The sequence below is a fragment of the Petromyzon marinus genome, chromosome 34, assembly GCF_048934315.1.
Source record: "Petromyzon marinus isolate PM22_M1 ecotype Great Lakes invasive population chromosome 34, UKy_Petmar_22M1.pri1.0, whole genome shotgun sequence".
NCBI classification, from domain to species: domain Eukaryota; kingdom Metazoa; phylum Chordata; class Hyperoartia; order Petromyzontiformes; family Petromyzontidae; genus Petromyzon; species Petromyzon marinus.
The window spans coordinates 2,485,194-2,512,631 of NC_133700.1; the positions used below are offsets into that span (position 1 = coordinate 2,485,194).

At 52.7% G+C, this 27,438-nt stretch overlaps 1 protein-coding gene across 1 annotated transcript in view; it reads left to right on the plus strand.

Annotated features, from left to right (window-relative positions):
* TSPEAR (thrombospondin type laminin G domain and EAR repeats) overlaps positions 1 to 26,950 on the plus strand; it is a 52,878-nt gene extending 25,928 nt beyond the window's left edge. The window contains exons 3-12 of the mRNA XM_032965375.2: positions 1,358 to 1,605; positions 2,377 to 2,467; positions 5,366 to 5,513; positions 8,434 to 8,565; positions 9,499 to 9,731; positions 10,687 to 10,873; positions 12,006 to 12,235; positions 14,890 to 15,074; positions 16,711 to 16,812; positions 18,134 to 26,950. Of these exons, the coding sequence (XP_032821266.2) occupies positions 1,358 to 1,605; positions 2,377 to 2,467; positions 5,366 to 5,513; positions 8,434 to 8,565; positions 9,499 to 9,731; positions 10,687 to 10,873; positions 12,006 to 12,235; positions 14,890 to 15,074; positions 16,711 to 16,812; positions 18,134 to 18,287 (1,710 nt within the window). The 3' untranslated portion in view covers positions 18,288 to 26,950. The remainder of the gene's footprint in view (positions 1 to 1,357; positions 1,606 to 2,376; positions 2,468 to 5,365; positions 5,514 to 8,433; positions 8,566 to 9,498; positions 9,732 to 10,686; positions 10,874 to 12,005; positions 12,236 to 14,889; positions 15,075 to 16,710; positions 16,813 to 18,133) is intronic.
* The last annotated feature ends 488 nt before the right edge of the window (positions 26,951 to 27,438 follow it).

Consider the following 27,438-nt stretch of genomic DNA (forward strand, 5'->3'; position numbering starts at 1 on the left):
GTACTCATTTGAGGCTGAGTCGACTTAAGGGAGGCCCAGGACCGGTTCAGATAATCGTCACTGGTGTTGGCCGTGAGCGGGGATCGAACTCAAGTCGTAGCGCAGCACACTAACCACTTCCGCTCAAACGGAGCAAAAGACAAAGATGCCCCGTATAGCCTTAACGTACTGTCTGTGCTGTTAGCGAGCAGACACACGGGTGATGGGGAGATTGCAGCCGCTGTATTTTAGTGCTGTCACGTGCAATCACAGGGCGTCTGCGTCTCCTCCACATGAAGACTTCTGTTATTGTAGACAAACACTAATCATGGAAGAAAAAAAAAGATGAAACGCAACCGAGGATAGTGCGCGTGTAGACAGAATTCTTAACCCACAGTTACAAAACTGCGAGTTCAGATTGCGGTCAGCTGGTTCACTCAGCCCATCGTGTCACCAGGCGCCACGGTGGCTAGGAGATGTCAACTACCCTGCCTGGTATGCAGGAGGACGTGGGTTCGATCCCGACCCTGATGCCTGCTGCTGTATATTTGGAGTTTGCGTCTCTCTCTCCCCGTGATCGCGTTGATTTTTTTCCGGGTCCTCCGGTTTTTCGCTCCACATTTACAAACCTGCGTTTGGAATATTTTGGCCGCTTTGCATTTCCACACGATGAGCCACTTCGTTGAGCTATCATTTGTGGCCAGGTCGCCTCTGAAAAAGAGCTACATAGCTGAGTGTGTATTTCCTGGTGAAATATAAATAGTTTTATATTTTTGGGGTCTTTCGGTAAAGTCACGTTGCGATCGAAACGTCGTAGTTTTTAGCTATTTTCTATTAACCTCTCTACGTGACTTTACCGAAAGACCCAAAGAATATGAATTCCTGTAGTCACGAAAGCTTTAAGTCAAAAATAGTTGTAGTTGATAGAAACGAGTTTTACTTCGTGCGAAGCCACCAGTGGCTCCAGCAACAGAAACTTGCCATTCCCACTACTAAGTCCCACTCGCATAGAGGCGAGCAACAGCCCATTGCTCAATCGAGCCGGGAGACGCAATAGCAGCAACAGCAGCAAGACTCGAACCGGTTCTGAACGAGGAGCCACTTTACGCACGGCTTGAGGCAGTGGTGTCGGCGAGGTTGGCAAGCCTCCCACGTCCACCCCCCCCCCCCCCCCCCGGTGCAAAATAAATTAAAGCCGCTTGTCCAATGTCACCCCACTCCTCAGCCCGGTACCAGAGCACCCCCTCTAGCACCCTCGGCTGCGCACTGCGAAGCTACGCCACTCGATTGAAACTTAACCCTCGTTCGTTTTTTGTTTGTTTGTATGCTTGGGCCTGGCCCTCATGGCGTCTCGCGCGTGCGCACCGGTGGGTCCCAGACGTCGCAGGCGCAGCAGACGCTGCTGGCCGTCATGCACGAGGGGACGGGGGCTGTGCGCCTGGCGCTGCACGTGTCGCCCGCCAAGCTGCTGTTCGAGTTCTCGCCGGGGGACGCCGGCAGCACCGGGCGCCACCTCGTCTCGTTCGGCGGCGTGCGCGTCCTCGACGCAGCGTGGCACACGCTCGTGATGAGCGTCGCCGGCAACGGCGCCACCCTGGCCGTGGACTGCGGGGTCCCCGTGCTCGCGTCAGTAGCGTGCGATGCGCGCCCACCCCCCACTCCCTCCGCTCCACTTGCCCCCCCGTCATTTTCATTCTCGTCAACAAAGATCATCATCGACTTCAAAGTTTCGTGACTGCAGGAATTCATGTTCTTTGGTGCTTTCGGTAAAGTCACGTGGATAGAAAACAAAAAAAATAAAAAAACATAAACTCTCTCCGCCTGATGACGACCGCTTGTGTTGCGATGGAAACGTCGTGAGAATTTTATTTTTTATTATGTTTTATTTTTATTATTTTATTTCCATTCTACGTGACTTTACCGAAAGAACCGAAGAATAAGATCATCATCGTCGTCGTCATTGTCATGGTTACATCATCCACACTCGTGTCAGCAGTGGACAGTGCACGCATCCCATCGTCGTCATCGTTGTCATCATCTTCATCAACATTGGCACCATTGTCATCATCATTCCACCCATGCAGACGACGATAGCACACTCATCTATAGGTGCCTGCCATCGTCGTTCACATCGTCATCACGATCATCCCACCCATTCACACGTCAGTAGTGGATGCTTAGCTACACGTGCCTCCCCCATCGCCATCGTCACGTTCCCACCCATGCGCACATCAGCAAGAGCCCACGTGGAGGATCATGCCTGCGTGGCCCGAGCTAGCCTGGCGAGAGAGGGAGGCAGGGAGCCGCTGGCAGCACCGCCTTTACCAATGCACCACAGCAACCACGTTTGTGCCTCATCACTCTCTGTCTCTCTCTCTGTGTGTGTGTCTGCTACAGGGAGATGGAAACCACCTTCCCGTCCCAGATGAGCGTGCACCGAGCGACATTTTACGTCGGCAATCGCCGCAGGTCTAAGGGCACGTTCACGGTAAGGAACGCTGCAACCGCATGGCCTCACACCTGTGCGAGCTTGGCACCCATTAACATCCGGCTTGAAAAACGACGTAAGTTCCATTCCGGATTAAAAACAATAATAACTTGCAAGAGCCCTCCGCTGCGCAGGCGTGGTTTTATTTCTTTATTTGTGAGTTTACCGTTCTGCTGCACGGTCACGTTACGCTTTGCGAACGTCCCTATGAGAATTCCTGGACGCACCGCGCATATTTTCTCAAGTGAACTGGTGTGTATGTATGTAGAACTTCTTTAGCACCGTACGTAAGCAACCCGCGCTGATCGGTGGTGCGTGGGAAGGACCACAAACTGAACGCAAAAAAAAAACATTTCTACAGAAATGCGTTGTTAACCAAGATGCTCTTAAAAAGGCGCAGACGCAGGGCGCTCGGAAAGCAACACGGATAGAAGATGCGCTGAGCCCGAGTTGGCTCTTCTCTGGGCGTCCTCTCGAGTTCAGTGTCTCGCGCCGCGATGCCGCGTGCCCCCCGGCTCCGTGGCCACCGTGGTTCCATGCTCGCGATGCGTGCCCGCGCGGCCCCGCTCTGACACAGACTCGTGAGCGACTCCCGAGGGAAGCTGCGTGAACCCCCTCACGTCTCGCCGGCCTTTAAAAGCATCGCTGCGGGCGTGAGCGACGCTTATTGGCCGCGAAATTATCCGTCTTAGCGAGCGCCCCCAGGGCGTTTTATTTTTTTGTCTCCGCGGCTGCGTGTCGAAACCTCGGACAATTGAATTATTTTAAGATGTACTCAAAAGCGGCGCCGGTGACGGGCATCATCTTGATGCAACGCCTGCACATTTGACTTGGCGATGTGGAAGCCAGTAAGCGCTGTCGAAATGCTTCGTTAGGCGCAGTCACTCCACGGGAATCCCTCCGTTGACATGGCCCACGGCCCAACCAGTTTGGCAAACATTGTCAGATGCTCGCCTCGCTCCCGTGAGTGCCACGTGTTGATGAGACAGTTCCACTCGAAGGCCGACAAAGTGCAAACGATAACAACACGCCACGGACGAATTAACGTGCATCATAGATGTCGTTCAATTACCGTATATATTTTTATTCTGACATCAGCTCATCCATTCTGTCACCTCCATCATTTATCTCGTCCTTTTCTCCATCTCCCCCGCACATCTTGAGCGCCTCCCCTCCCCTCCTGCTCCATTACAATTCAGTGGCGCTTGTTGCTTCATGTTGGATATGCGTGTGCTCCGCTCTGAAGGTCTGTGGTGCATGAAAGATTACGCGCAGTTCTCCTACATCGTTCGCCGTCGTGCAAAAACGGTGGCCACCGGATCGTGCGCGACGCTTTCGCCCACTGATTGCCACTGTCTGGAACGCTCTTCCCTCCGATATTAGGAAGCCACTATGCACTTTTAAATCTAGATCGAAAGCTCATTTATTTTAGAAATGCTGTTTGTGTTCAATTTGTTGCCCTTACCCCGCACCTCCGATTAGCACGGTTGGCTACGTATGGTGCGAAAGAAGCTCAAACTATATACAAATTAGAGAAAGACCAGGGGAAAGTGCGATAGGTCTCCCGTGACCCAGGAGCAGAGATTCGTCTCAAAGTGGAACATCTCTGGAGCAAAGGGTTCTCTCTGCGAGCTTACCTTTCGCCCACTGATAAGAAAACAGTCTCCCTCACCTTCCCTTACTCAAAAAACAAAATAACAAAAAAACAATAATTGCAATCGTAAGATGTTTCGGATATATTTACTTGGCCAAAAAAATATCACCTGAAAAAGTATTACCCGTGCCCCTCCCTCCACGCCCCACTGGGCGGTGGTGACGAGATGGTAACTTCCTCGCTTGGTATACAGGAGGTCGTGGGTTCGATCCCGACCTTGACACCTGTGTATTTGGAGTTTGTGCGTTCTCCATGTGGTCGCGTGGATTTTTCTTCGGGTCATCTGCTTTTTCCCTCCACGTTTAGAATCAAGCAGGCAAGGTGCTGACTGCTGTGTTAGCCGACTCTCTGTGTTGTATTGCATTGTATCCTAAGTTCATTAGGTTTCTTTTCTACCTGATGACGATTGCTCGCGTTGCAATCGAAACGTCGCATTCTATTTAATTTATTTTCTTTCTACGTGACATTACCGTAAGAACCAAAGAGTAATCAACATACCTTTCGAGTATTTGGTTGATCAAAAATGTCCACGTGGTGAGCCACTTCACTGGGCTATTATTCGTGCGCACAGGTCGCTCCTGAAAACGAGCCACGGTGGGGGCCTCACCTGGTCAAACAAAATTAAAATAGTTTGCAGTTTTAGCAGCTGGCAACGTCAGCGAACATCGGCGTTCCGCTGCTTCGTGATGGGAGCCCCCTCCGTGGGGGGCGCCCGAAGGCAGCGGTCACTCACCGAGCGCCCTCATCCCCTTGTTTGTGTAGTGTTGACAAAGGAGGCAGAGACTTCTTCGTAGGCAACACTGTTTATTTACTCTAACGTCAGAGAACGTCCCTAACACAGAGAGGTGACGACCCGATAGCCTAGAGGATGATACGTCCTCACACTCAGTGTGCCCTCCTCACACCGCCACTGGGCCGTTCGGACCTGGCACTGACAAGGGCCGGAGGTCGGAAGTCCCAGGGGGGCACTATGTCGATGTCTTGAGTCTTGATGTGAGTGCGGACTGACTCACGCTGGGAGAGCTGCTGCTGCCTTTTAAATCCTTCCTCTCCCAAGCCTCCTGTCTCTCGAGAGGGTCTGGGTCCAACCGTTGCCCCCCCCCAGCCCCCTCCCTAAGTGGGCTGTGGCCCCCTCACCCCTGGTCAACGGTTATTGTAGTCGTGACTCACACAATACTGCTACGCAGGTAAGTATTACACATGTTGCGCGTAACAATGCCGCTACATTTGTATTCGCTCGCCAGGGGCTGCTGAGGCAGCTCGTGCTGCTGCCCGGCGCCGACGCCACGCACATGCTGTGCCCGAGCCCCGACCCGCAGACGGCGGCACTGCGCATCCCCCCGGCTCTCGCCCTCATCCCACCTGGGCCCCCTCGCAGCCGCACTCCCTTCGGTGAGATCGCCCCGCCGTCACCCCACCACGCACTCACCCTGCCCTCACCCGGCCCTCACTCCATGCTCACCCTGCCCTCTAAACTAAACTAAGGCTCACTCAGCTACGTAGCTCTTTTGTTTAGAAGCGACCCGGCCACAAATGATAGCTCAGCGAAGTCGCCGATCATGTGGAGATTTATAGCAGCAAACTATTCTAAACGCGTGATGTTGATTCTACACGTGGAGGGAAAACCCAGCGGACCCAGAGAAAAACCCACGGGACCACGGAGAGAGAGAGAGAGAAACACACGCAAGCTCCAAATATACAGCAGGCGTCAGGGTTGGGATCGAACACACGGATGTTTGCATATCAGGCGAGGTAGTTAACTTCTCCTCGCTCACCGTGGCGTCCCTCTCCCTGCCCTCTCTCTAAGGCACCGGTGCGCCGGTGCTGAGAGTTGTGAAAGGAGCCGTCAGGCGTTGTGGGGTTTTCGTTGGGAAGGGTTGGGGTTAGGGCCGGAGATGCCCGGTTAACACCGGAAAACAACGTTATCAGCAGAAGCCTTTATTTCCAGCCGCAATCAGGTAACCCCGGCGGAAAGCCCTTTATGCCAAAAGCCAGGGAATATTTCCAGTTTTTTTTTTGAAGGGACAGAGATTCAAAGAGCGAGCGCTGATGGCAGCGGCAGATGGGAATCTCATAACTATAAACAGGTGAGCCCTGCCCTACAGCGCGCCGATGGTCTCACACCCACACACACCAGAGACAAAGATTCCTTTGGAGGATGTTGGGACAAGTGCTGTTGGTGAGCACCTATTTTGTGGCTCCAATGACACACGTGGGTGTCGTGGTTGGCACCACGTCCAGCCACCTTTGTCTCCCCATTGCTGATGTTTAACGCACCTTACCAGGTTGTCGTTTTATGGCTGAGTCGACCTAGGGGAGGCCCGGGACGGGTTCAAATATTTGCCACTGTTATTGGTGGTGAGCGAGAATCAAACCCGGTTAAGCATGGGGATAGGGCAGTGCGATAACCACTACGCCACCGCTCCCGACAGACACACAACCAGATGTAGACAAAGAACAAACACACAAAGACTCCCGTATAGCCTCAACAGACTGTTGGGGCAAGTGCTGTTCGTAGGCATGTATGAAGGCTGGCACGGCACACGAACGGGTGGGTGGCCAACGTCACACCCGGCAGCCTTTGTCTCTCTAGTGGCGACGTTTACACACCGCACACCAGGTACTCATTTGAGGCTGAGTCGACCGAGGAGAAGCCCGGGACCGGTTCAAATAATCGTCACCGGCGTTGGCCGTGAGCGGGAATCGAAGTCGGTTCGTCGGGTTCGTAGCTCAGCGCGCCAACCGCTGCACCACCGCTCCCCACACCAGACGTAGACGCAGACACACACAACGCACTCGCCGTCGAACAGGCGTGTGGCTTGCTCTGACAGACTGCCCAGACAGGTTGGAAGAGGATGGTGTTTTCCACTCTTTGTCCCAACCGCACGTAATCTCTGTATTGGCACAAGGCAGTGTGTCTTCTGGAAAGATGAGATATATTCCTGTGCAGTACCTCCACTGCTCAGATGGGATCTATTGGACAGTCGTGTGTCTTTTGGTGAGATGACATCTCCTTCCTCAGTGAAGCGCAACTAGGAGGGCTGCATCTTTATGACAGCGCATAGCTTACATGCAATCGGGTTGTTGTTTTTTTGTCCACTAACGTGCTGTTATTCAAATATTACATTATCGCTGGGGGGGGGGGGGCGGAGCAGTGGTGCATTCTAGAACCAGTGATCTGATGGAGAATGATATCCGAACTGGTTCTGGGGTCTCCTTTCTCACCACGGGATCAGTGTGATAAATAATACAACAAAAAAACCCATTGACTCACCCAGCTGTAGGGGGCTCTCATCCAGCAACTGCTTGAAAAGTAGCTGAAACGCATGCGTATATATGTTGAACTTCTTTCGCACCGTACGTAGCCAACCGTGCTAATGGGAGGTGCCAAATCGAGAAGTGCGGCTAATCGGAGGTGCGGACATGTGAAATTAACGTGCAGAGCATTAATGCTGTGGACGGCCAGAGGAATGCTGGGTGCAGCATCAATGCTGTGAAACGCGCAAACGATCTACAAAAGCTGCTTGACTTGACAATGCATTTCCACGACGCCGTCTAAGTGCGTCGCGCAATGTACCACAACGTCTCTCCAAGACCTGAGCCGTATACTCCATTAGTCCCGCAGGGTCAGAGTGCTGTGTGCTTGGTGGCACGGACAGAGCAACGCAACGCAGAGCCCTCTTCACGGGGCGGGGCAAGCAGCGTGGGTGACAGCCGCTTCCCTGTGTGGAGCGAACCGAGTCCCCGCTCGCTGTGCAGCAAAGTGCTGCTGCTGATGCTGGCGGGCAGGCGGGCCGGCGTGCTGGGAGCGATGGGTTCACTTACCGCTATTTAACGATTTTTTTTTTAAATCTTACTAGGTAAGGCCCACTGAGCTACTATACAGCTCTTATTCAGAAGTGACCTGGCCACAAATGATAGCCCAACGAAGCGGCTCATCGTGTGGACACTGATAGCAGCCGAAAGAAAAACCCGCGAACGCGTGACGTTGCTTCTCAAAGTGTAGGGGGGGGGGGAAGACCCCGGAGGACACGTCAACGGGGCGAACCGCTCGCACGCCTCGTGCGGAGGACAACGCGCGAGGAATGCGTGTCATCGCCAATATCCACTACATTTCCTCCTCGGCAGATGTTTTCCGCGTTTGGCAACGGGCAGCCACGGCCCCCCCGCCGCCCCCTCCCCCCCCTCCCCCCCCTTCTCTCCACTTGCCGTCGAAACCTCGTCATGCTCGCCCTCGGGCCGCGGTCGCTGCGCCGCCACGCGTTGCTTCACGTCCTCTCCCTTGTGCTCGTCGACGCCCTGCGACCGCCAGAGACGGACCTCCGCATCACCCTGGGAGGGACGCCCCGCTGCGACGGCGGGTTCGCCGGCAGGGTCTGGTTCGACGCGCGGAAGAAATCCCTGCATCTGTGCAACGGCACCCACTGGGCGTCGTTGTTCCGAGGTGACCGCTCACGAGAAGCAGCGCGCGCGCGCGAGCGAGCTCCTAGACACGGCCACGTCGCGCCCCCCCCCCACCGCGCGACGCCCGCGGGCCAACGCGTAACCCCTTGCAGACGCGAAACGAACCCGCGGCAGCTTTAAGGGCTTGGCCGTGTGCGGTTCGTCGCACGTCTTGCTAAACCGGCCGCACGTACCCGCGCGGCTCCAAGAGCCGTCGCTCTTGACGCCCGGTTGTGCGAGCGTTGTTCGTTATGAAAACTTTCCGGCGTTATTATTGTTGTAAATTTTTGTTTGAGGGGCAGCGATCTCGGGTAAATATGAGATATCTGGGATAATAAGTTTGAGCCGATGTGGTGCCTGTGGCTCGCTGGTTGAATGTGAATCTCTCTGCATGAGAGCTCCATTTCTGTCCGACTTGTGGCATAAATTTACCAATGGCTCCATCATGGTGGGGAGGGGCGGGGGGAGAGGGAGAGCCAAAGCGACGCGGTTTTTTCTTTTTTACAATTTACAACAAGATGTCAATCTAGAGCGAGGGGTCGGAAACCAAAATAACAAGCGGAGCCATTTTTTTTGTGGGGGGGGGGGGGGGAATTCGGTTAACAACAACCCCCCCCCCCAAAAAAAATATATATTTATAGAACATTCAACATGCACGTGAATGCGCGATAGTGGTGATTCTTTAATAAATCGTGGTCACGAAAGTCGTGCCCTAAAGAGCCGCGTGCATGCGGGTTGCCGACCCCCTGATCTAGAACAAAAAATGTAAAACTCAGAAAACAGCATGAATTAAGAACGTATTAAGACATGAATAAAGCATTGATACAGTAATGTAATCGTGAATGTGAGCTACACACTGCATGTGCGTCGACGCTACGTTGGTTTCGGGGCGAACTGACTGCCGTAACCGTTTGGCATGTTTTATTCGGGCCAGCTGGGGAGAGACTCAATTACATTGACGACCACCAGAACCTGGTGGCCAACTCGGGGACGCGGGACATTGAGGTGTTTGAGATCAAGCACGTCGGCATGTTTGCCGCCGTGGCGAGCGACGACGCCAATGCGGGCTCCATCATCTTCAAGTGGAGCAACGGAACGTTCCAGAGCTACCAGGTCATCCAGACCAACAAGGCGGAGAAGTGGGAGTTCTTCACGATCGCTAAAGACGTGCGTCCGCTTTTGGCTTTGCCGGTTATTTCCCCCCCGATGTATTGCCGCGTCGTTACCAGGTCTCTTCGCAGAGCCTTTTCTGCCACGGTGGCTAGGAGATGTTGACTAACTCGCCTGGTATACAGGAGGTCGTGAGTTCGATCCCGACCCTGATGCCTGCTGTATGTTTGGAGTTTGCGTGTTTTCTCTCCCCGTGGTCATATGGATTTTTTGCGGGCCCTCCAGTTTTTTTTCCCGTTTAGAGTGGTTGGCTGCTATAAATGTCCACGTTATAAGCCACTTCATTGGGCTATCAATTGTGGCCAGGTCGCTTCTGAAAAAGAGCGATATAGTTCGGTCAGAATTACCTGGTAAAATATATATTTTTTAAATGTTCAGTTTCAAATAGTTTGTGTCCAACTAAAAGGATACTGCCTGAGACCCGATTGAGGATGGCTGACCCACATGACAGGGGAATATCAACTATGGCCCTCTGGGCGAGGAGTGGCTCCTCTCTTGCCTCACTCGTCAGGATGTCTGCGGCTGTACGAGGCGGAGGCTGGTGGGGGGGGGGGTGACCAGAGGTCCTCGTGGCTTGTCGAGATTGCTTCGGAGGGGGAGGGGGGGCGGTGGGGGGGGCTTTGCCAGGAGGGACCCTCGGGGGTTCGTGCCTCAGGGAGGACGCTCCCATTGGACTTGCAGTGCTTCTCGCACAGACACCGGCCCCCTCCATCAGCACGCCGCGATCGCTCCCCTCGCGATGCTCACTCGGCTGAGCGAGCGCCGTTGCGGGTTTTAGAGATTTGAGCCGCCACCTGCGGTGTACTCGGCTAGAGATTGAACCGGGGTCACGGGGACCCTCAGCACGGTGCACAAAACCACGATGCCGCCGCTCTCTGATACGTACAGACACACGCGCGCAACGCACGCGTACAGACGCACGTGAGATCCACGCGTGTGCTTCGTGCGACAGTCGTACCTGGTCGTCGCCAATCTGGGCAGCGACGCGAGCGGGCAGGAGTTCTCGGTGGTGTACAAGTGGAACCGGCGCCAGCGCCTCTTCGTGCCGTACCAGCGTATCGTCACGCACAGCGCCCGCGACTGGGAATCGTTTCGCATCGGCGGGGAGACCTACCTGGCAGTGGCCAACCACGCAAAAGGTGCTCTGTCCAGCCGCACGCACACATACACACACTAGTGCCTCTATCTAGCACTAACAATTTGTGTAATTTATTTTACCAGGCAAGGCCCACTGAGCTATATAGCTTTTTTTTTTGTCAGAAACGATCTGGCCACAAATGATAGCTGAATGATGTGGCTTATCAAGTGCAAATTTATAGCAGCCAAAAATACTCTAAAAGCGTGTTTCTAAATGTGGAGGGAAAAACGGGATGACCCGGAGAAAAATCCACTCCACCACGGGGAGAACATGCAACCTCCAAATATACGTCAGGCGTCAGGGTCGGGATCGAATCCACAACCTCCTGCATACCAGGCGAGGGAGTTAACATCTCGCCACTGTGGCACAACGTGGGTCAACCGCTATTCTCCACTAACTGGCAGTGATGTGCCCACGGTAAATTGTGGCCAGGCTAGGTGCAAGGCTCGCATTGGACATGCACTCATTTACAAAATAAATACACATGCACGGCCGCCTTTGTCTCCCCGGGGTCGATGTTTACACACCACACTAGGTACTCATTTGAGTCTGAGTCGACAAAAGGGAGGCCCAGGATTGGTTATATATTTTCGTAACTGGTGTTGGCCACGAGTGGGAATTGAACCTGTGTTTGTAGTGCAGTAAAACCACTCTCCACGGCTTAACGGAGAGTGACTGGCTTTGGCTTTGGCCAGTCACTCTCTCACTCACACACCCACTGCCATAGGGCAGCATGAACACGGGAAAATAAAAATCAATGGGAAGCCAGCCCGTGCCATCTCATGGGTCCGGAAACCCAGCGATTGCCAGGTGCTGCCAACTTTATGCCCAGCCAGCAGTCATTAAATCCATGAAAATTAAATGAGAGGCCATTACAACTGCGCAGTTGCCTGTGTTGTATCATTCCCCACTTGGCGAAGCCAGCGTAGTCCGTGGCCAGGCTTGCCAACGACGTTCGGCTACAGCTGATATCTCCCGCAACCCACTTGGGCCAGCAGTGTGCTCACGGAAACCGTCCCCCGATATAACGGACCGCAAATGCAAAACCTGACGATTAAAACCGATCGTGTGTTGTTTTTCAACAACAACAACAAACAACAAAAAAAGCAACTGTCTCGCGATGACGCCCGCAGACCAGAACCTTCTGACGGACAGCGTCATCTACAAGTGGAACTGCCACGAGCGGCGCTTCGACGAGTTCCAGCGCGTGCCCACGGCCGGCGCCTACGACTGGGAGTTCTTCCGCGTCGGGGCCTTCTCCTTCCTGGCCGTGGCCAACACCTACGACGGCGCCTCCACGCGCGTCGAGTCGCGCGTCTACGTGCTCCAGACCGGCAGCTTCGTCTTCTTTCAGGCCATCGAGGTAGCTGGCCCCGTCACGTCGTCGTCGTCGTCGTCGCCGCCGTGCTTGCGCTGGCGCTCCACGCCACCCTAGAATCTGCCCCCACTGTGGCTTGGGGCCTCGTATCGGGGCGCCGCAGGTGGCGAGATGTTAACTACTCCGCCTGGTATACAGGAGGTGGTATAGATCCCGACCCTGACGATGCCTGCTGTATATTTTTGCATTTTCTCTCTCCCCACGGTCGCGTGGATTTTTTCCGCGGGTCCTCCGGTTTTTCCCTCCACATTCAGAATCATAATGCGTGTCCAGTAATTGACTGTTATAAATTTGCACTTGATAAGCCACTTCGTTGAGCTATTATTTGGGGCCAGGTCGCTACTGAAAAAGACCTATATAGCTCAGTGGGCCTTACCTGGTAAAATAAAATAAAACGTTTCGTTTTAGCATCTCTACAACGGGCAGCAGAATTAATTCTCATGAAGCTGCTGAATTAATCAAAAGAGGCCATACAGGTGAATTCTCTACTTGGTGGAGAAACTGCACTGGGGCCCAGACGCCGGGCTGCACAGTGCGTAGCCAAACTGACAGGGCGACCCCATTGCATTCCATGCACCTGACCATATCTGTGTATGTTGAACTTCTTTCGCACCGCACGTAGCCACCCGTGCTAATCGAAGGTGCGCACCAGGCCTACACCAATCACACTACGCCGCAGCATTAGATGTAACTCACCACGTGGCACGCTATGTTTTGCCGTGCGTGTTTCACTGCGTACAGCTATTACGCGCATCGGCTCCCTGCGGTTGTACTCGAGAGTAAATTCTCGTCAGCGTGTGCGCGCGTACAATTATGACGAACTTATCTTGAGTGCGGGAGGGCGCGTGGATCCCCCCTCTTTATCTCTACCTCTACGGAGCCCCTCGCGTGCTCACAAATGTCTACAGTAACTTCTGAGCTTGCCTCCGGCTATCCGGCATCTCGGCTGTTATCACACCGCTTATCTTATCTTTGGCACCTCCACGTGTGTAACTTTCATGTCCTTTTTCCCGAGCGCACGGCTCTGCGCGAAAGGCCTTTCAACTCCTGACAGCGACCACCACCATCAGGGCCTCTAGAAACACCGCAACAAGGCACCGGGGGTTGTGGCATCCAAAGCATTGCGGTTTGTTGGTTCCGGCACTCTGAGCTCAGCCGGTGCGGTTTGTGCGCACTGACACGCTCAATGTGACCGTGTGGCCCACTCGCAAAAGCAAATCAGATTTAAACTCGCGCCTAATTGTGCTTTTACATAACAGGGGGGGGTGGGGGGGGGGAGGAGGGAGTTTTTTTGTTCGATTAGATCGAGCAAATGTAAACGTGTCATTAGACTCGCCGCCATCCGACACAGCCAATCAGTAAAGTTTGTCACGTAACCAAAACCTGCACATTAGTTACTGGTTCAGCACACAGGTGTGTTGGAGAATAAACCCACAACATTTAGAATTCGAGTACGACGTTTCGCCAGTAATAACAACTCGCCGGTAATTACAACCAGCATCATCAGGCGATCTAACCAAACAAAAAACCTCGATTACGGATCATATTGGGTCGCTGAAGACCTTCGTGTTAAATTGCACTTTTGAGGATTTTTTTAAAATTGATTCCGACCTCTAGCTGAACCCACGAGAAAGGGAACGCTGTTAAACACAATGACGTAGCGGCGACGTCGAGAATCAAAACGTGGAAGGGTTGCGCAAATGTGCCCGTGTGCTGTGACCCTGGCCGCCCCTTGCCAGCATGGCTGCCTCCCAGTCATAGGGGTAGATCTTTTGTCGGGGCCCCTAGGTAAGTGGCGGTGGTGTAAACTGCGCTGATTGGCTTATTGTCTTGCCCGCTGACAGGATAGATTGCCCCCCCCCCCCCCCGGATGGCTGCTTCCGGGGCCCCCTGTGTTATGCCGCACTGGCGCAACAGCTGCGTGGCCCAAGCTCCCGGTGTCAAACTCCGCTCGCGATGGCGGAGGTCACGTCTCCGCTGTGTGGCGGCGGTGATATCTGCCAGAAGGAAGGGATGGGTTTTGCAAGACGAGTGCCTCCTCGGTCACCCGGAGGAGCTGCGTCTGAATGGGATGAAGGGGGTGGCACATGAGGGGCAGTGTTCATTAGGGGGGCACGGTCTCTCATAGAGCCTCCCCCGTGGAAACACCACGAAAGAGACGGAGTCGCTCATTGCACATTTGGGTTGGTTGGGGGGATTTGTTGGCAGGTTCAGCAGATGTTGAGCGAGCGAGTGAGTCAGAGAGTGATTGAGAGAGCAAGTGAGTGAGTGAGTGAACAAGTGAGTGAGAAAGTGAGTAAGCGAGCGAGTGAGTGTGTGAGTGAGTGAGAAAGCGAGTGTGAGGGTGACTGGATGTGCACGTGAGTGTGTCAATGAGTGAGTGAGTGTGCAAGCAAGTGAGTATGAGAGTGAGTGAGCAAGTCAGTGAGCAAGTTAGTGTGTGCGGGAGCGAGAAACTGTGTGAGCGCGCGAGTGAGTGAACGAGTGAGCGAGTGCGTGATGAAGCGAATGAGTGAGTGAGCGAGCGATGCTTGAAGGGAAGATCCTCACCCATACAGGTTCAGCGGGATGTGCGCCACCTCGGTTGCGACCGATCTCCCGTGGTGCAGAGGTCGTGATGTCCTCTTGTCCGCCCGCAGACGTACGGTGCCACCGACTGGGAGGCGTTCATGATCGAGGGCAGGACGTTCCTGGCCGTGGCCAACGGCGTCGACTTCGGGCCCCACATCATGAACACGAGCGAGTACGCCATCAACTCGACAATCTACGAGCTCAACGTGGCCGAGCTCATGTTCGTCAAGTTCCAGGACATCCTCACCTACAGGTGAACCCGCGCCACGGCGTGTGCTTCGCTACCCCCGCCAGGCGCCTCAACGGCTGGTGGGACCACGCGCGTGTCGACCAGCCTCCGGCCCGGCGCCATTTTTGAACTGCGGCACCTTCTGATAAAGCGGCAAATTACCGCGGGGAAAATTAGAGGCCGGGCAAGTGGAGATTAGCGCGTAATCCGCTAATTTCACGAAACCCGAACGCAACCGACCCGGAGCCACCGGCCAAACGTGACCCCGGCTCCCGGTCCACGTGAATCACTTGCCTAGCTCCAACGCCCTCAGGGGGACAAGTAAATGCGGATGCGACGGTTCTAGCTTTGTGTCCAACGCTGGTGAGTTTGCCGCATGATGATGAAATAGTTGAATTCTTTGAGCTTTAGATTTTTACCGCTTGAGGAGGCCAAGTGGCTCAGAGGTCAGAGCGCTGAGCTGCCACCGCTGGGTCGTGGTTTCTAATCCAGACAGCGGCAGCCTGTGATAATTAAAACCAGATGGTCACAGCCCAAGTGGCCGTTACATTAAATATGGTGCTGCACTTAATTTGTCTTATAATCAAGGTCTGAGAAGTAAATATTTGTGTGTTTGATTGCCATGTGATGAACATCACTCTCAGTCTCAGAGTGGGTAGAAATATACTGCCAACTGCTTTGGGGACCAGAGGTCACTTGAAAGGGATCTCAGGGGGTACAATTTTATTTTAGTATTTTTCATTTTACCAGGTAAGGCCCACTGAGCTGTATAGCTCTTTTTTCAGAAGCGACCTGGCTACAGATGATAACTCATCATGTGTAAATGTTGTTGCAGCCAAACACTCTGAACGCGTGGTGTCGTTTCTAAATGTGGAGAGAAAACCGGAGGAGCCGGAGAAAAATCCACGCCACCATGGGGAGAGAGGACATCCAAACTCCAAATATACAGGCGTCAGGGTCAGGATTGAATCCACGACCTCCTGTATACCAGGCGCTACACCACTGCTCCCGCACAGGGGTGCCGCGTTGGCGAGATGTTAACTACCTTGATTTGAAGCTTTCGTGACTGCAGGAATCCATACTCTTTGGTTCTTTCGGTAAAGTCACGTGGGTATAAAAAAGTAATAGATCACGACGTTTCGATCGCAACACAAGCAACCATCATCAGGTGTGAAACAAACACAGCAGGAGGACTGCTGACGGTTGCTTGTGTTGCGATCGAAACGTCGTGACCTATTAGTTTTTTCTAGCTACGTGACTTTACCGAAAGCACCAAAGAGTGTGTTAACTACCGTCTGAAAAGTTACTTTATAGCCCCGTGGGGCCTTACCTGGTAAAATAAAACAAATATGGAAAAAAATGCGTACCTCTGAGAGCCCTTTCAATTGGCCTCTGATCCACAGATCATGTGGCCAGTATTTCCCAGCCACTCTGCCACCGAGATCAATGTCCATCGCACGACAATCACACAGATACATTTGAATTGTTCAGAGCAGTGGCTTGCTGCACGCACGCACCAAGGGAAACCCTCCTCACACGGCCGGTGGGCATGGATGCAGAGAGCCACCCTCGTCACACCACAAGGTGGCAATGTGATCCACGATCTTCAAATACCCCCCCCCCCTCCCCACGACGTTCAACCGTTGATTTGTTTTCCCAGTGCCACCGACTGGGAGTTTTTCACCGTTGGGGATGAAAAATACCTCATCGTCGCCAACTCGTTCGATGGCTCAAGCTACTCGTTAAACAGTGTTATATACAGGTGAGCACTCGACCGTAACATCGACAAAGTTGGTATCACGTCATCGCGCGGAGCCATCGGCCAATCGTCGTCGTCCGCATCGCGTGCTCCGTTGTGAAGAATTACATGCAGAGGATGATCCATTTTGTAGGTACCGCCCTGACAATAACGGGGGAGAATTTACGCGGAGTACAACGAGTCTCGTTTGAAAGTCTCGACACGTCCCCCCCAAACACACTCTACGCGACTCATTTGCGTGCTTTTAACACTCTGCTCAAGCGTGCTGCCACCTTATCACTCTGCCCCCCCCCCCCCCCCCCTGCGTAAGATACGGAGATGTCGCTTTGACGATACTCAATCATCTGTCAAGAAGAAAAGCAAAAGAGGGTCGCTGGAGATCAGTGGGGGTACCTATATACTGTATGGACTGCCCTGTGCAAGGGTGGTCGGTGTTTTTTTTCTCCGCAAGAGATGCAGCGTTGCGTGAGGCTCATTCGATGCAGCCTCGAGAATTCACTAACGATCCTTAATTGAGTTGGCATTGATCGGTAATGATGGCATCTAAGGGGAGTCGCTCAATCTGTGCCCCCTCGGGGCCAGATAATGCCGGGGTCCTTTAGGGGCTCTGGCCCAGGGCCCAGAATTTTGAGAGCCCAGCCAAAAAATACGGAGCGCTTTATAACGGGCGAATGCAAGCACTGTGATAAACCCTAATTTGGAAATGGAAACCCATAGACCTCACTATGTTGAACAGGGACAGTTATGGGCCGACATGAAAAGGGGTTTTGTCCGTTTTAACTTTGGTTCGCTTTATAATACTCACCTCGTGTATTTAGAAACCGGAGCTGAATAGCCAAGGTGAGTAACAACGGAGCGTTTGACATCGGCCATGGGTGGTGGTAGAGAGTATTTGTTTTTTTAAGTCCAAATTATCACTGAGGCAGCACTCATCTCCAGTTTACAGCCTTGAGCCAGCGGTGGAAAGTCCACATTCCTATGCCGGGGTGGGGGGGAGGAAGACTATCCACGGGCCAACCGCTGTTGACTTCTCTGCAAAGTGGCGCTCGTTTTTTTTTCTCTCGACCCTGGAGGAGTTGAGAACTCACGACGACCTCCCTCTTGCGGGCCACTCCCGCAGACCACTCGGCCAGCCTGCCCGGCTGTCAAGGAAGGAATTGAACAAACAAAAGAGGTGGAGGGGGGGGGGCCCGCATCGAAACAACCCCGGGGCCACATTTTAAACTCAACCCCCCACCCCTCTTGCCCTCTCCGCCGCGGTTCATCGCCCGCGTGTGTAACGCGGGCCCCCCTCCGCGCGTGCCCTCCCCCCCCCCCCCCACAGGTGGCAAGGCTACGAGCGCTTCGTGCCGGTGCACCGCCTACCCACGGTGGCGTGCGCCGACTGGGAGAAGGCCGACATCGGGGACCAGCGGTACCTCCTCTACTCCAACGCGCACGAAAAGGTGTCCAAGGTGCTCAGGCTCAACGTGTCGTGAGGGAGGGTTGGGGGGCGGGGGAATGAGCGGTCGTGGGAGACGCGAAAGCCGTGGTGGTGGTGGGGTGGGTGGCAGGGGTGCATTTGGAACACGCCGGTATCTCCACTGGCCACCCCCCCCACCCGCACGTGGCTCGCATCGCGCTGGGCGGGCGACTGAGATGCACCCTGAGGCGTCAAGCATTACAAGCAGGAGGTTTTTTTTTGTTAAAAGAAAAAACCCGTATATATAAACAATATGTATTTTATTTATGCTTTTCAACAACAGCAGTACGGAACCGAAGTGGACGGTTCAGTGGGTGATGGGGGGGAAACGCGTGGACAGGCAGCTAGCTGTGTTACCAGCTGTGATCTAGGAAACTGGATGGAAAGCTGGAGAGGGGGGGGGGGCAGGGAGGAATGAGAAGAAACTCGGGGAATAGTCAAGGAGGGGACTGGGGAAGAAGAAGAAGAGGAGAGTGAGCGGCACGGGGGTGGGACGGGGATTGTTTTGAACGCTGCTGCTGCTGTTGTTGTTGCGTCTCCACGCTGCGTTTCGTCGCCATGCCCTGGTGAGCCGAACGAGCCGCTGCTATGAAACCGCCGGACATGAGCCCTTGCTGTGCCACCGGATGTTAGCGCGGCGACGTTAGTGCGGCGACGTTAGTGTGGGGACGTTGGCGGGGCGACGTTAGTGTGGGGACGTTAGTGTGGGGATGTTAGTGTGGGGACGTTAGTGTGGGGACGTTGGCGGGGCGACGTTAGTGTGGGGACGTTAGTGCGGCGACGTTAGTGTGGGGACGTTAGTGTGGGGATGTTAGTGTGGGGACGTTAGTGTGGGGACGTTGGCGGGGCGACGTTAGTGTGGGGACGTTAGTGCGGCGACGTTAGTGTGGGGACGTTAGTGTGGGGACGTTAGTGTGGGAACGTTAGTGTGGGGATGTTGGCGGGGCGACGTTAGCGACGTTAGCGCGGTGACGTTAGCGTGGGGATGTTAGTGTGGCGACGTTAGTGCGGGGATGTTAGTGTGGGGACGTTAGTGTGGGGATGTTAGTGTGGGGATGTTAGTGTGGGGATGTTAGTGTGGGGATGTTGGCGGGGCGATGTTAGCGACGTTAGCGCGGCGACGTTAGCGTGGGGATGTTAGTGTGGGGACGTTAGTGTGGCGACGTTAGTGTGGGGACGTTAGCACGGCGACGTTAGCGCGGGGACGTTAGTGTGGGGACGTTAGCGACGTTAGTGTGGGGACGTTAGCGACGTTAGTGTGGGGACGTTAGCGACGTTAGTGTGAGGACGTTAGCGTGGGGACGTTAGCGTGGGGACGTTAGCGCGGGGACGTGAGTGCGGGGACTGCCGCCCAATGTTGTCCTCCCCGATGGTGCTTCATTGCAGGTGCTGTTTGCGCGTGGTGTACGATTTGTACGTACGTTGAACTTCTTTTGCACCGTACGTAGCCAACCGTGCTAATCGAAGGTGCTTAGGCAAGGGCAGCTAAAACAGCACTCACAGTCGTCAGCATCTCTTACCGGTTGCACAAAGCCAACATTTGGCACGTCTGCTGAAAGACAAAATGAGTTTTAACCAATGCATTCAGGTGTAAATACATTCACTATAAATAATAATGAGAATAAGTCCCACGACTACAATGCTATGTTTTCATATAATATATCGGATTATATTGTTAATATTATAAAATTTTAAGGAACTATGTCGTCGCTACATTTAATATATGCATGGCCAGTGTTGCTTTACGGGCTGGCTAGCGGTGTGCTTTTAAAGCCAGGACCACCACGCCCAAGCAATCAGTTGCGCAACCAAATCGCTCTCAAATTTTAAAGAGACTTAACCGTCCGCAACTGCTTAGTCCACATCTGAGTGAGCAGTTGCGCAACACAGAAAAACTAAAGAGTGCATTTAAACAGTCGCTGCAAATAATCATGAATATGATTCATGACGTGCACGTATTTCAGGAATCGGATGCAATATTCTATTGGGAACTCAGAGGCGCAGAGCCAGAGCTTAAAGTCCTTCATACGCCAGCCTACACAGTTAAGAGAGCCTGGATCAGGTGAGATCCGGACAGATGAGAGCCTGAACAGGTGAGAACCTGGACAGGTGAGAGCCTGGACAGGTCAGAGCCTGGATAGGCAAGAACCTGAACAGGTGAGAGCCTGGACAGTTGAGAACCTGGACAGCTGAGAGTCTTGATCTGACGCACGAAGGTGGATGATGGTGCTCACATGCTGCTAAGAATTTGCAGCAGTGACAGAGATAGAGTTGCAGACGGCCACTGCCGATGTAGCTACGGGGAAACACCGCTCAGCCAGGACGGTGCTGGTGCTGGATGCGATGAGCCGGTTGTTAGGTGAGCTCCGTAGGAAGCAGCAGTTTTCTGTGGTCAGTGGAGCGAGAAGGGTGGAGAGGTACGGTGGCGGGGGGGGCCTTGAGAGAGAGCTCAGTGGCACGGGACAGCAATCAGGGGCACCGCGGTGGTGAGATGTTAACTACTTCACCTGGTATGCAGGAGGTTGTGGGTTCGATCCCAACCCTGACGCCTGTATATTTGGAGGTTGCGTGTATCTCTCTCCTTGGTCGCGTGGATTTTTATCTGGGTCCTCTGGGTTTACCCCTCCACATTTAGAATCAACGTTGCGTTCAGAGAATTTTGGCTGCTATATACTTCCACCTGATAAGCGACTTTGTTAAGCGAGCATTTGTGGCCATATCGCTTCTGAAAAGGAGCTATATAGATCAGCGGGCCTTACCTGGTAAAATAAAATAAAAAGCATTAGCTGTCCTGTATCCTTGAATTTATGGGGAACCAGTGCAAGGTGTTTAGCCATGGAAACAATGTGTTCGTTGAGCAGATCGCTTAAAAAAGGAGTCTGTTTCTACTGTGAGAAACCAGTTTGTGCAACTGCGCGTATTTGGTCGCAGATATCAGTTGCACGCAACCCAGTTGCGCAATAGATTCCTGCAATGAGAGGTATACTGGATGTGCTGTGCCAGGTGCGGATACATTTCTTGGTTGCCAAACCGGGACAGAGCCGGCTGAAATTAACGCTGGTCTCTCGCATAGAGGGCCATAGACCCACACCGGGGGAGGGTGTTGGTGCATTGTTATGTGTTGTCACGTGTCGTCGCGTTGTTCCGTGTTGTCACGTGTCGTTGCGTTGTCGCTTGTTGTCGTGTTGTCACGTGTTGTCACGTCGTCGCTTCGTCGTGGTGTCACGTGTCGTCGCGGTGTGATGTGTCATCGCGTCGTCACGTGCTGTAGCGTCGTCGCATAGTCACGTGTCGTCATGTCGTCGTGTTGTCACGTGTCGTCACGTCGCTGCATTGCAGGTGTCGTGTCGTCGCACGTGTCGTCGCGTCATCGCGTTGTCACGTGTCATCACGTCGTCACGTTGTCATGTGTCGTTGTTGTCACGTGTCGTCGCGTCATCGCGTTGTCACGTGTCGTCTCGTCGTTGTGTTGTCATGTGTCATCGCGTTGCCATGTGTCATCGCGTTGTCACGTTTCATTTTTTCGTCGCGTTGTCGCGTGTCATTGCATCATCGCGTTGCCACGTGTCATCGCGTCGTCGCCTTGTCACGTGTCGTCGTGTTGTCACGTGTCATTGCATCATCGCGTTGTCACGTTTCATCGCGTTGCCACGTGTCATCGCGTCGTCGCCTTGTCACGTGTCATCGCGTCGTCGCACTGTCGCGAGTTGTCGTGTTGTTGCCTTGCCACGTGTCATCGCGTTGTCACGTGTCATTGCATCATCGCGTTGCCACGTGTCATCGCGTCGTCGCATTGTCGCGAGTCGTCGTGTTGTCGCCTTGTCACGTGTCGTCGCGTTGTCACGTGTCATTGCATCATCGCGTTGTGACGTTTCATCGCGTTGCCACGTGTCATCGCGTCGTCGCGAGTCGTCGTGTTGTCGCCTTGTCACGTGTCATCGCGTCGTCGCGTTGTCACATGTCATTGCATCGTCGCGTTGTGACGTTTCATCGCGTTGCCACGTGTCATCGCGTCGTCGCGTTGTCGCGAGTCGTCGTGTTGTCGCCTTGTCACGTGTCGTCGCGTTGTCACATGTCATTGCATCGTCGCGTTGTGACGTTTCATCGCGTTGCCACGTGTCATCGCGTCGTCGTGTTGTCGCGAGTCGTCGTGTTGTCGCCTTGTCACGTGTCGTCGCGTTGTCACGTGTCATTGCATCATCGCGTTGTCACGTTTCATCGCGTTGCCACGTGTCATCGCGTCGTCGCGTTGTCACGAGTCGCCGTGTTGTCGCCTTGTCACGAGTCATCGCGTCGTCGCGTTGTCACGAGTCGCCGTGTTGTCGCCTTGTCACGTGTCATCGCGTCGTCGCGTTGCCACGTGTCATCGCGTCGTCGCTTTGCCACGTGTCATCGCGTCGTCGCTTTGCCACGTGTCATTGCGTCGTCGCCTTGTCACGTGTCGTCGCGTCATCGCGTTGTCACGTGTCGTCGCGCTATTGTGACGACGTGACGGTTGCGACGCTCGCGAGTGCAATATGTCGCTGCTCGGCAAGTAGGCGGCCTGGGTTCCACTCCGCAAACTGAAACCTCTCAAAGTATCGGTGCTCGTAATTATCGATCTATTTAAGATGGGTGACAGGGGAACAACACAAAAACACTGGAGATTGGAAAAATTACGAGAAATTATTGGTGCTTTTCAAAATACAAAAGTATTTTGTACAATTTTTATATTAACGCTTTGTATTTTTTTTCTACAAAAAACAATGCACATGTATTTGTATTATTATCATTGTGCTGCACAGTAATTAAATTGTGACAAATGCTACATATTGTAGAAGAATACAGCGGTGCTCAAATGATAGAGAAGACGCAGTCACCTAGGGTGGCAGGGTTGCGGAGTGGTCGCACATCACAGACAGAAGGCCCTGGGAGCGATTCGATTGAGATGCCTTTCTCTGTGGGGTTTGTATGTTCTCCCTCTGCTCTGCAGAGTGAGTGTGAGTGAGTGTGTGTGAGTGTGAGTGAGTGTGTGTGAGTGTGTGTGAGAGTGAGTGTGGGGTTTGTATGTTCTCCCCCTGCTCTGCAGAGTGAGTGTGAGTGAGTGTGTGTGAGTGTGATTGAGAGTGTGTGAGTGAGAGTGAGTGTGGGGTTTGTATGTTCTCCCCCTGCTCTGCAGAGTGAGAGTGCGTGAAGGTGAGTGAGTGTGTGTGAGTGTGAGAGTGTGAGAGTGAGTGAGTGTGTGTGAGTGAGTGTGAGTGAGTGTGGGAGTGAGTGTGGGGTTTGTATGTTCTCCCCCTGCTCTGCAGAGTGAGAGTGTGTGAAGGTGAGTGAGTGTGACTGTATAGAGTTGATATGTTCTCCCCCTGTTCCGTATGGGTTCCCCCCTGGTTCTCTGGTTTTCTCCAACGGCTCAAAAAATGTTTGCAAATTACAAATTTGGAAAACAGACAGCAGCCACGTCGCTTCCCCGACTGCGAAAACTAGGCCAGACCATCCTGACAAAGTCTTTCGACTCAATTAGGCTTTTTCTGGATTCTATAAACAACTAAACTTTTTTTATTTACCCTAGTAACGCTCACTGAGCTATATTGCTCTTTTTCAGAAGCGACCTTGGCCACAAATGATGGCTCAACAAAGTTTGTTATCACGTGGAAGAATGTATATCTGCCAAATACTCTGAACGCAATTTTTATAAACGTCGAGGTAAAAACCCGAGGACCCGGAGAAAAATCCACGCAACCACGGGGTGGACAACACGCAGACTCCAAATAGACAGCAGGCGTCAGGGTCGGGATCGAAGCCACGGCCTTCAGGCGAGGTAGTTAACGTCTCCCCACCGAGGGAGAATGCTGACGCGTGCATCCGGCCAGGAGATTGATGTGTCTCCTTGGCTCATTGAAGTGTGCGCAGAGGCGAGCATGACGCGATGCCCACGTGTTCGCCTGGGGAAGCCCCGCTGCTGCTGCTCCTACTGCTGCTGCCGCTGCTGCTGCTCCTGCTGCTGCTGCTTCTGCTGCTGCTCCTGCTGCTGCTCTTGCTGCTGCTCCTGCTGCTGCTGATCCTGCTGCTGCTGCCGCTGCTGCTGCTCCTGATGCTGCTGCCGCTGCTCTTGCTGCTTCTGCTGCTGCTCCTGCTGCTGCTCTTGCTGCTTCTGCTGCTACTGCTCCTGCTGCTGCTGCCGCTGCTCCTGCTGCTGCTGCTACTGATGCTGCTGCTGCTCTTGCTGCTTCTGCTGCTGCTGCCGCTGCTGCTGCCGCTGCTCCTGCTGCTGCTGCTACTACTGCTGCTGCCGCTGCCGCTCCTGTGCTGCTTCTGCTGCTGCTCCTGCTGCTGCTGCGTTTGACCCCGATGGCTCCTCGCACGCCCGTGAGGGGTGTGCGAGGAGCGCCTCGTCTGCAGTTCCCGGCTTGTTTCAGCAGATGGCAAAGCCATCACGTGGCTTGACTCGAGCCAGGCACGTGCGTCATGCGTGGCGATTTGCTATTCACTCGGAAATAATTTTCACTTTTCTATGAAGCGTTCCTTTTTTTGTAAAGGTTTATGAATCCTATTTTTTTCTTCATCATTTTAAAAATGCCTCCATGATTAGGTGATGCAACCAAATACGGATGCATCATATTATTTGGGTCTTTCGGTAAAGCCACGTAGATAGAAAAAAATATCAAAATAATAACAACACCACGACGTTTCGATCGCAATACAAGCCATCGTCTTCAGGTGACGTTGACATGCTAATCTCTCACATTACAATGGCCACCCCCCACAGCTCCGTAGTACCTCTCCCACGTTGGCATTAGCTACCCCGCCCATCTCTAAGAGCCTTAATAAACAGCCTGCCTCGGAAGATTTCCCCCTCTTTTTTCACCTGAAGACGATTGCTTGTGTTGCGATCGAAACGTCGTGATATTGTTATTATTTTAATTATTTTTTTCTATCTACAGAAAGACCCAAAGAATATGAATTCCTGCAGTCACGAAAGCTTTAAATCAAGATTCGCTGATGTGTCATAGACGAAAGCATTTTTTTTCTTTAGAAATTCACTCTGGAAATGCCACGCAACTGCTGCGTTGACCGCAGCCTAATGGATGTAGCCTGGGCTTACTTTACCACTGAATAGGCTGGAGTAGGTGGCACATGTAGCCACAGCCATGGCGAGGAGTATACTGGACGTGGCGTGCCGTGTGGAGATTCATAGACTGGCATAGACTCAAGTAGAGACCCACAAACTCGCGTAGGGCTTAATTTATCACCAGACACTGTGTTTCCCGGGTGGCTGCAAAGACCGGAGTAGGTGTACGGTGACGAGTAGCCGCAGCCAAAGTGTGAGCGGGATCCTGGATGTGGCATGCCAAGTGCGGGAATATTTTCTCGGTCGCTGACCCGACTGAAATTACACCCCCAGGCGTGGTGGAGAAAAAAAAAAACCCCATCAATTGGGCGAGCACGGCACCTGGTCCCCCACTCCCTGCGTAAGTCTGCCCCCAACGAGCCTCTGCCAGCAGCCAGCGTCCCGTGTTTACCCATAATAGAGGTGGTTGGGTTAGATCGCGTGAAAGTGAATGTGTCGTTAAACCCGCCACCACCTGGCTGTGGCCCCATGAGGCTGGTTGTCATTGCCGGCGAAACGTCGTCCCCGGTAATTGTAAATGTTGTGGGTTTGCTCTCCGACACACCAGCGTGCGCTGTACTAGTAATGTTTTGCTTATGCTTCTTACTGATTTTTGCTGTGTCGGGTGGTGGCGGGTTTAACGACGCGTTTATATTGACGCGATCTACCCCCTTATGGATGATATTGGTCCTGACAGCCGACGTGTCTCATGTTTAGTTTATTATCCTGCCCGACCGCACCTCCAATCACCACAGTTAGCTACGTACGGTGCCAAAAAATTTGTGCTCGGTATGTTTGTAAAAAAAAAACACACACACACATGTTTCACAACAAAGGGACTCAGACGTAAGAAATGTATTTCACTACAAATACCCAACAAGACCAAGAGTCCCCGGCATAGCCTTCATCAGACTGCTGGAGCGCCTCTGAAGGCCACCACGGCACACAATGAGCGTAGGCCACAAGCACCACGCCCGGCCGCGCTTTGTGCTCCTGATCGCTGATGTTTAGTACGCACCACACCAGGCACTCATTTTAAAGCTGAGTTGACCTAGAGGAGGCCCAGGGCTGGTTCAAACATTCGCCACTGTCACTGGTCGCGAGCGGGAATCGAACTGCTGTCACCAGGGGATGTTACCGCAGTGCGCCAACCGCTACACTTACCGGCCTCACACAGGCACCCGCGCGCACACACACACACGTTATATTTGATATACGCGTGCATTATGTATTTTGAAAATGTGTACATAGTATTTTTTGTTACAGCTATTGGCAGACAGTTCAATTGCCATGTTTCACTTGGTGCTATGATAAAGAGGAATGCGAATGCTATTGTTATCGGTATTTATTATATAATTCACTGTTCAATTAACACCAAAAGCTTTTTTTTATGCCACCGTACGTTGATGTAACTTAGTGGCGACAAGAAAACAGAAACCTTCGTTGTCATCAATCACTGCCATATTAGACTGATTTTCTAAACACGCGCAATCCAAACTGTACGTATGCAACTGGTATTATATTAAACCATTTATATCACCGTCTCGCACAATGGAATTTTAAATGAAATAAAAAAAATCTATTCAACACTTTTCATTGTAAGCTTCGAAAAAATAATGTTGCATTGAAAATGTTAAATTTTGATTTAAAGCTTTCGTGACTGCAGTAATTCATATTCTTAGCTCTTTCGGTAAAGTCACGTTGAAGGGAAACAATAAAATAATAAAATATATAAAACAATACAAATTCTCACGACGTTTCGACCATAACACAAACGGTCGTCATCAGGTGTGTCGGTTTGCATAAATTTATTTATTTTTAAACGGTGTATTTATTTATTAAAAAAACGTCAGCGCCACGCGCAGCGATTTGCCAGGTTATTTAGAAGGACGAGTCTATCTATGTTCTGAAAAGAGGAGGGGGGAGACGAAAAAAATAATGTATGCTGTCTGAAAGCCACTGTAAGCGTGAACAATCAATTAAGACCTGAAATGATTTATCATTGGAAAGATTTGATAAATCATTTCAGGTCTTAATTGATTGTTCACGCTTACCGTGGCTTTCAGACAGCATACAT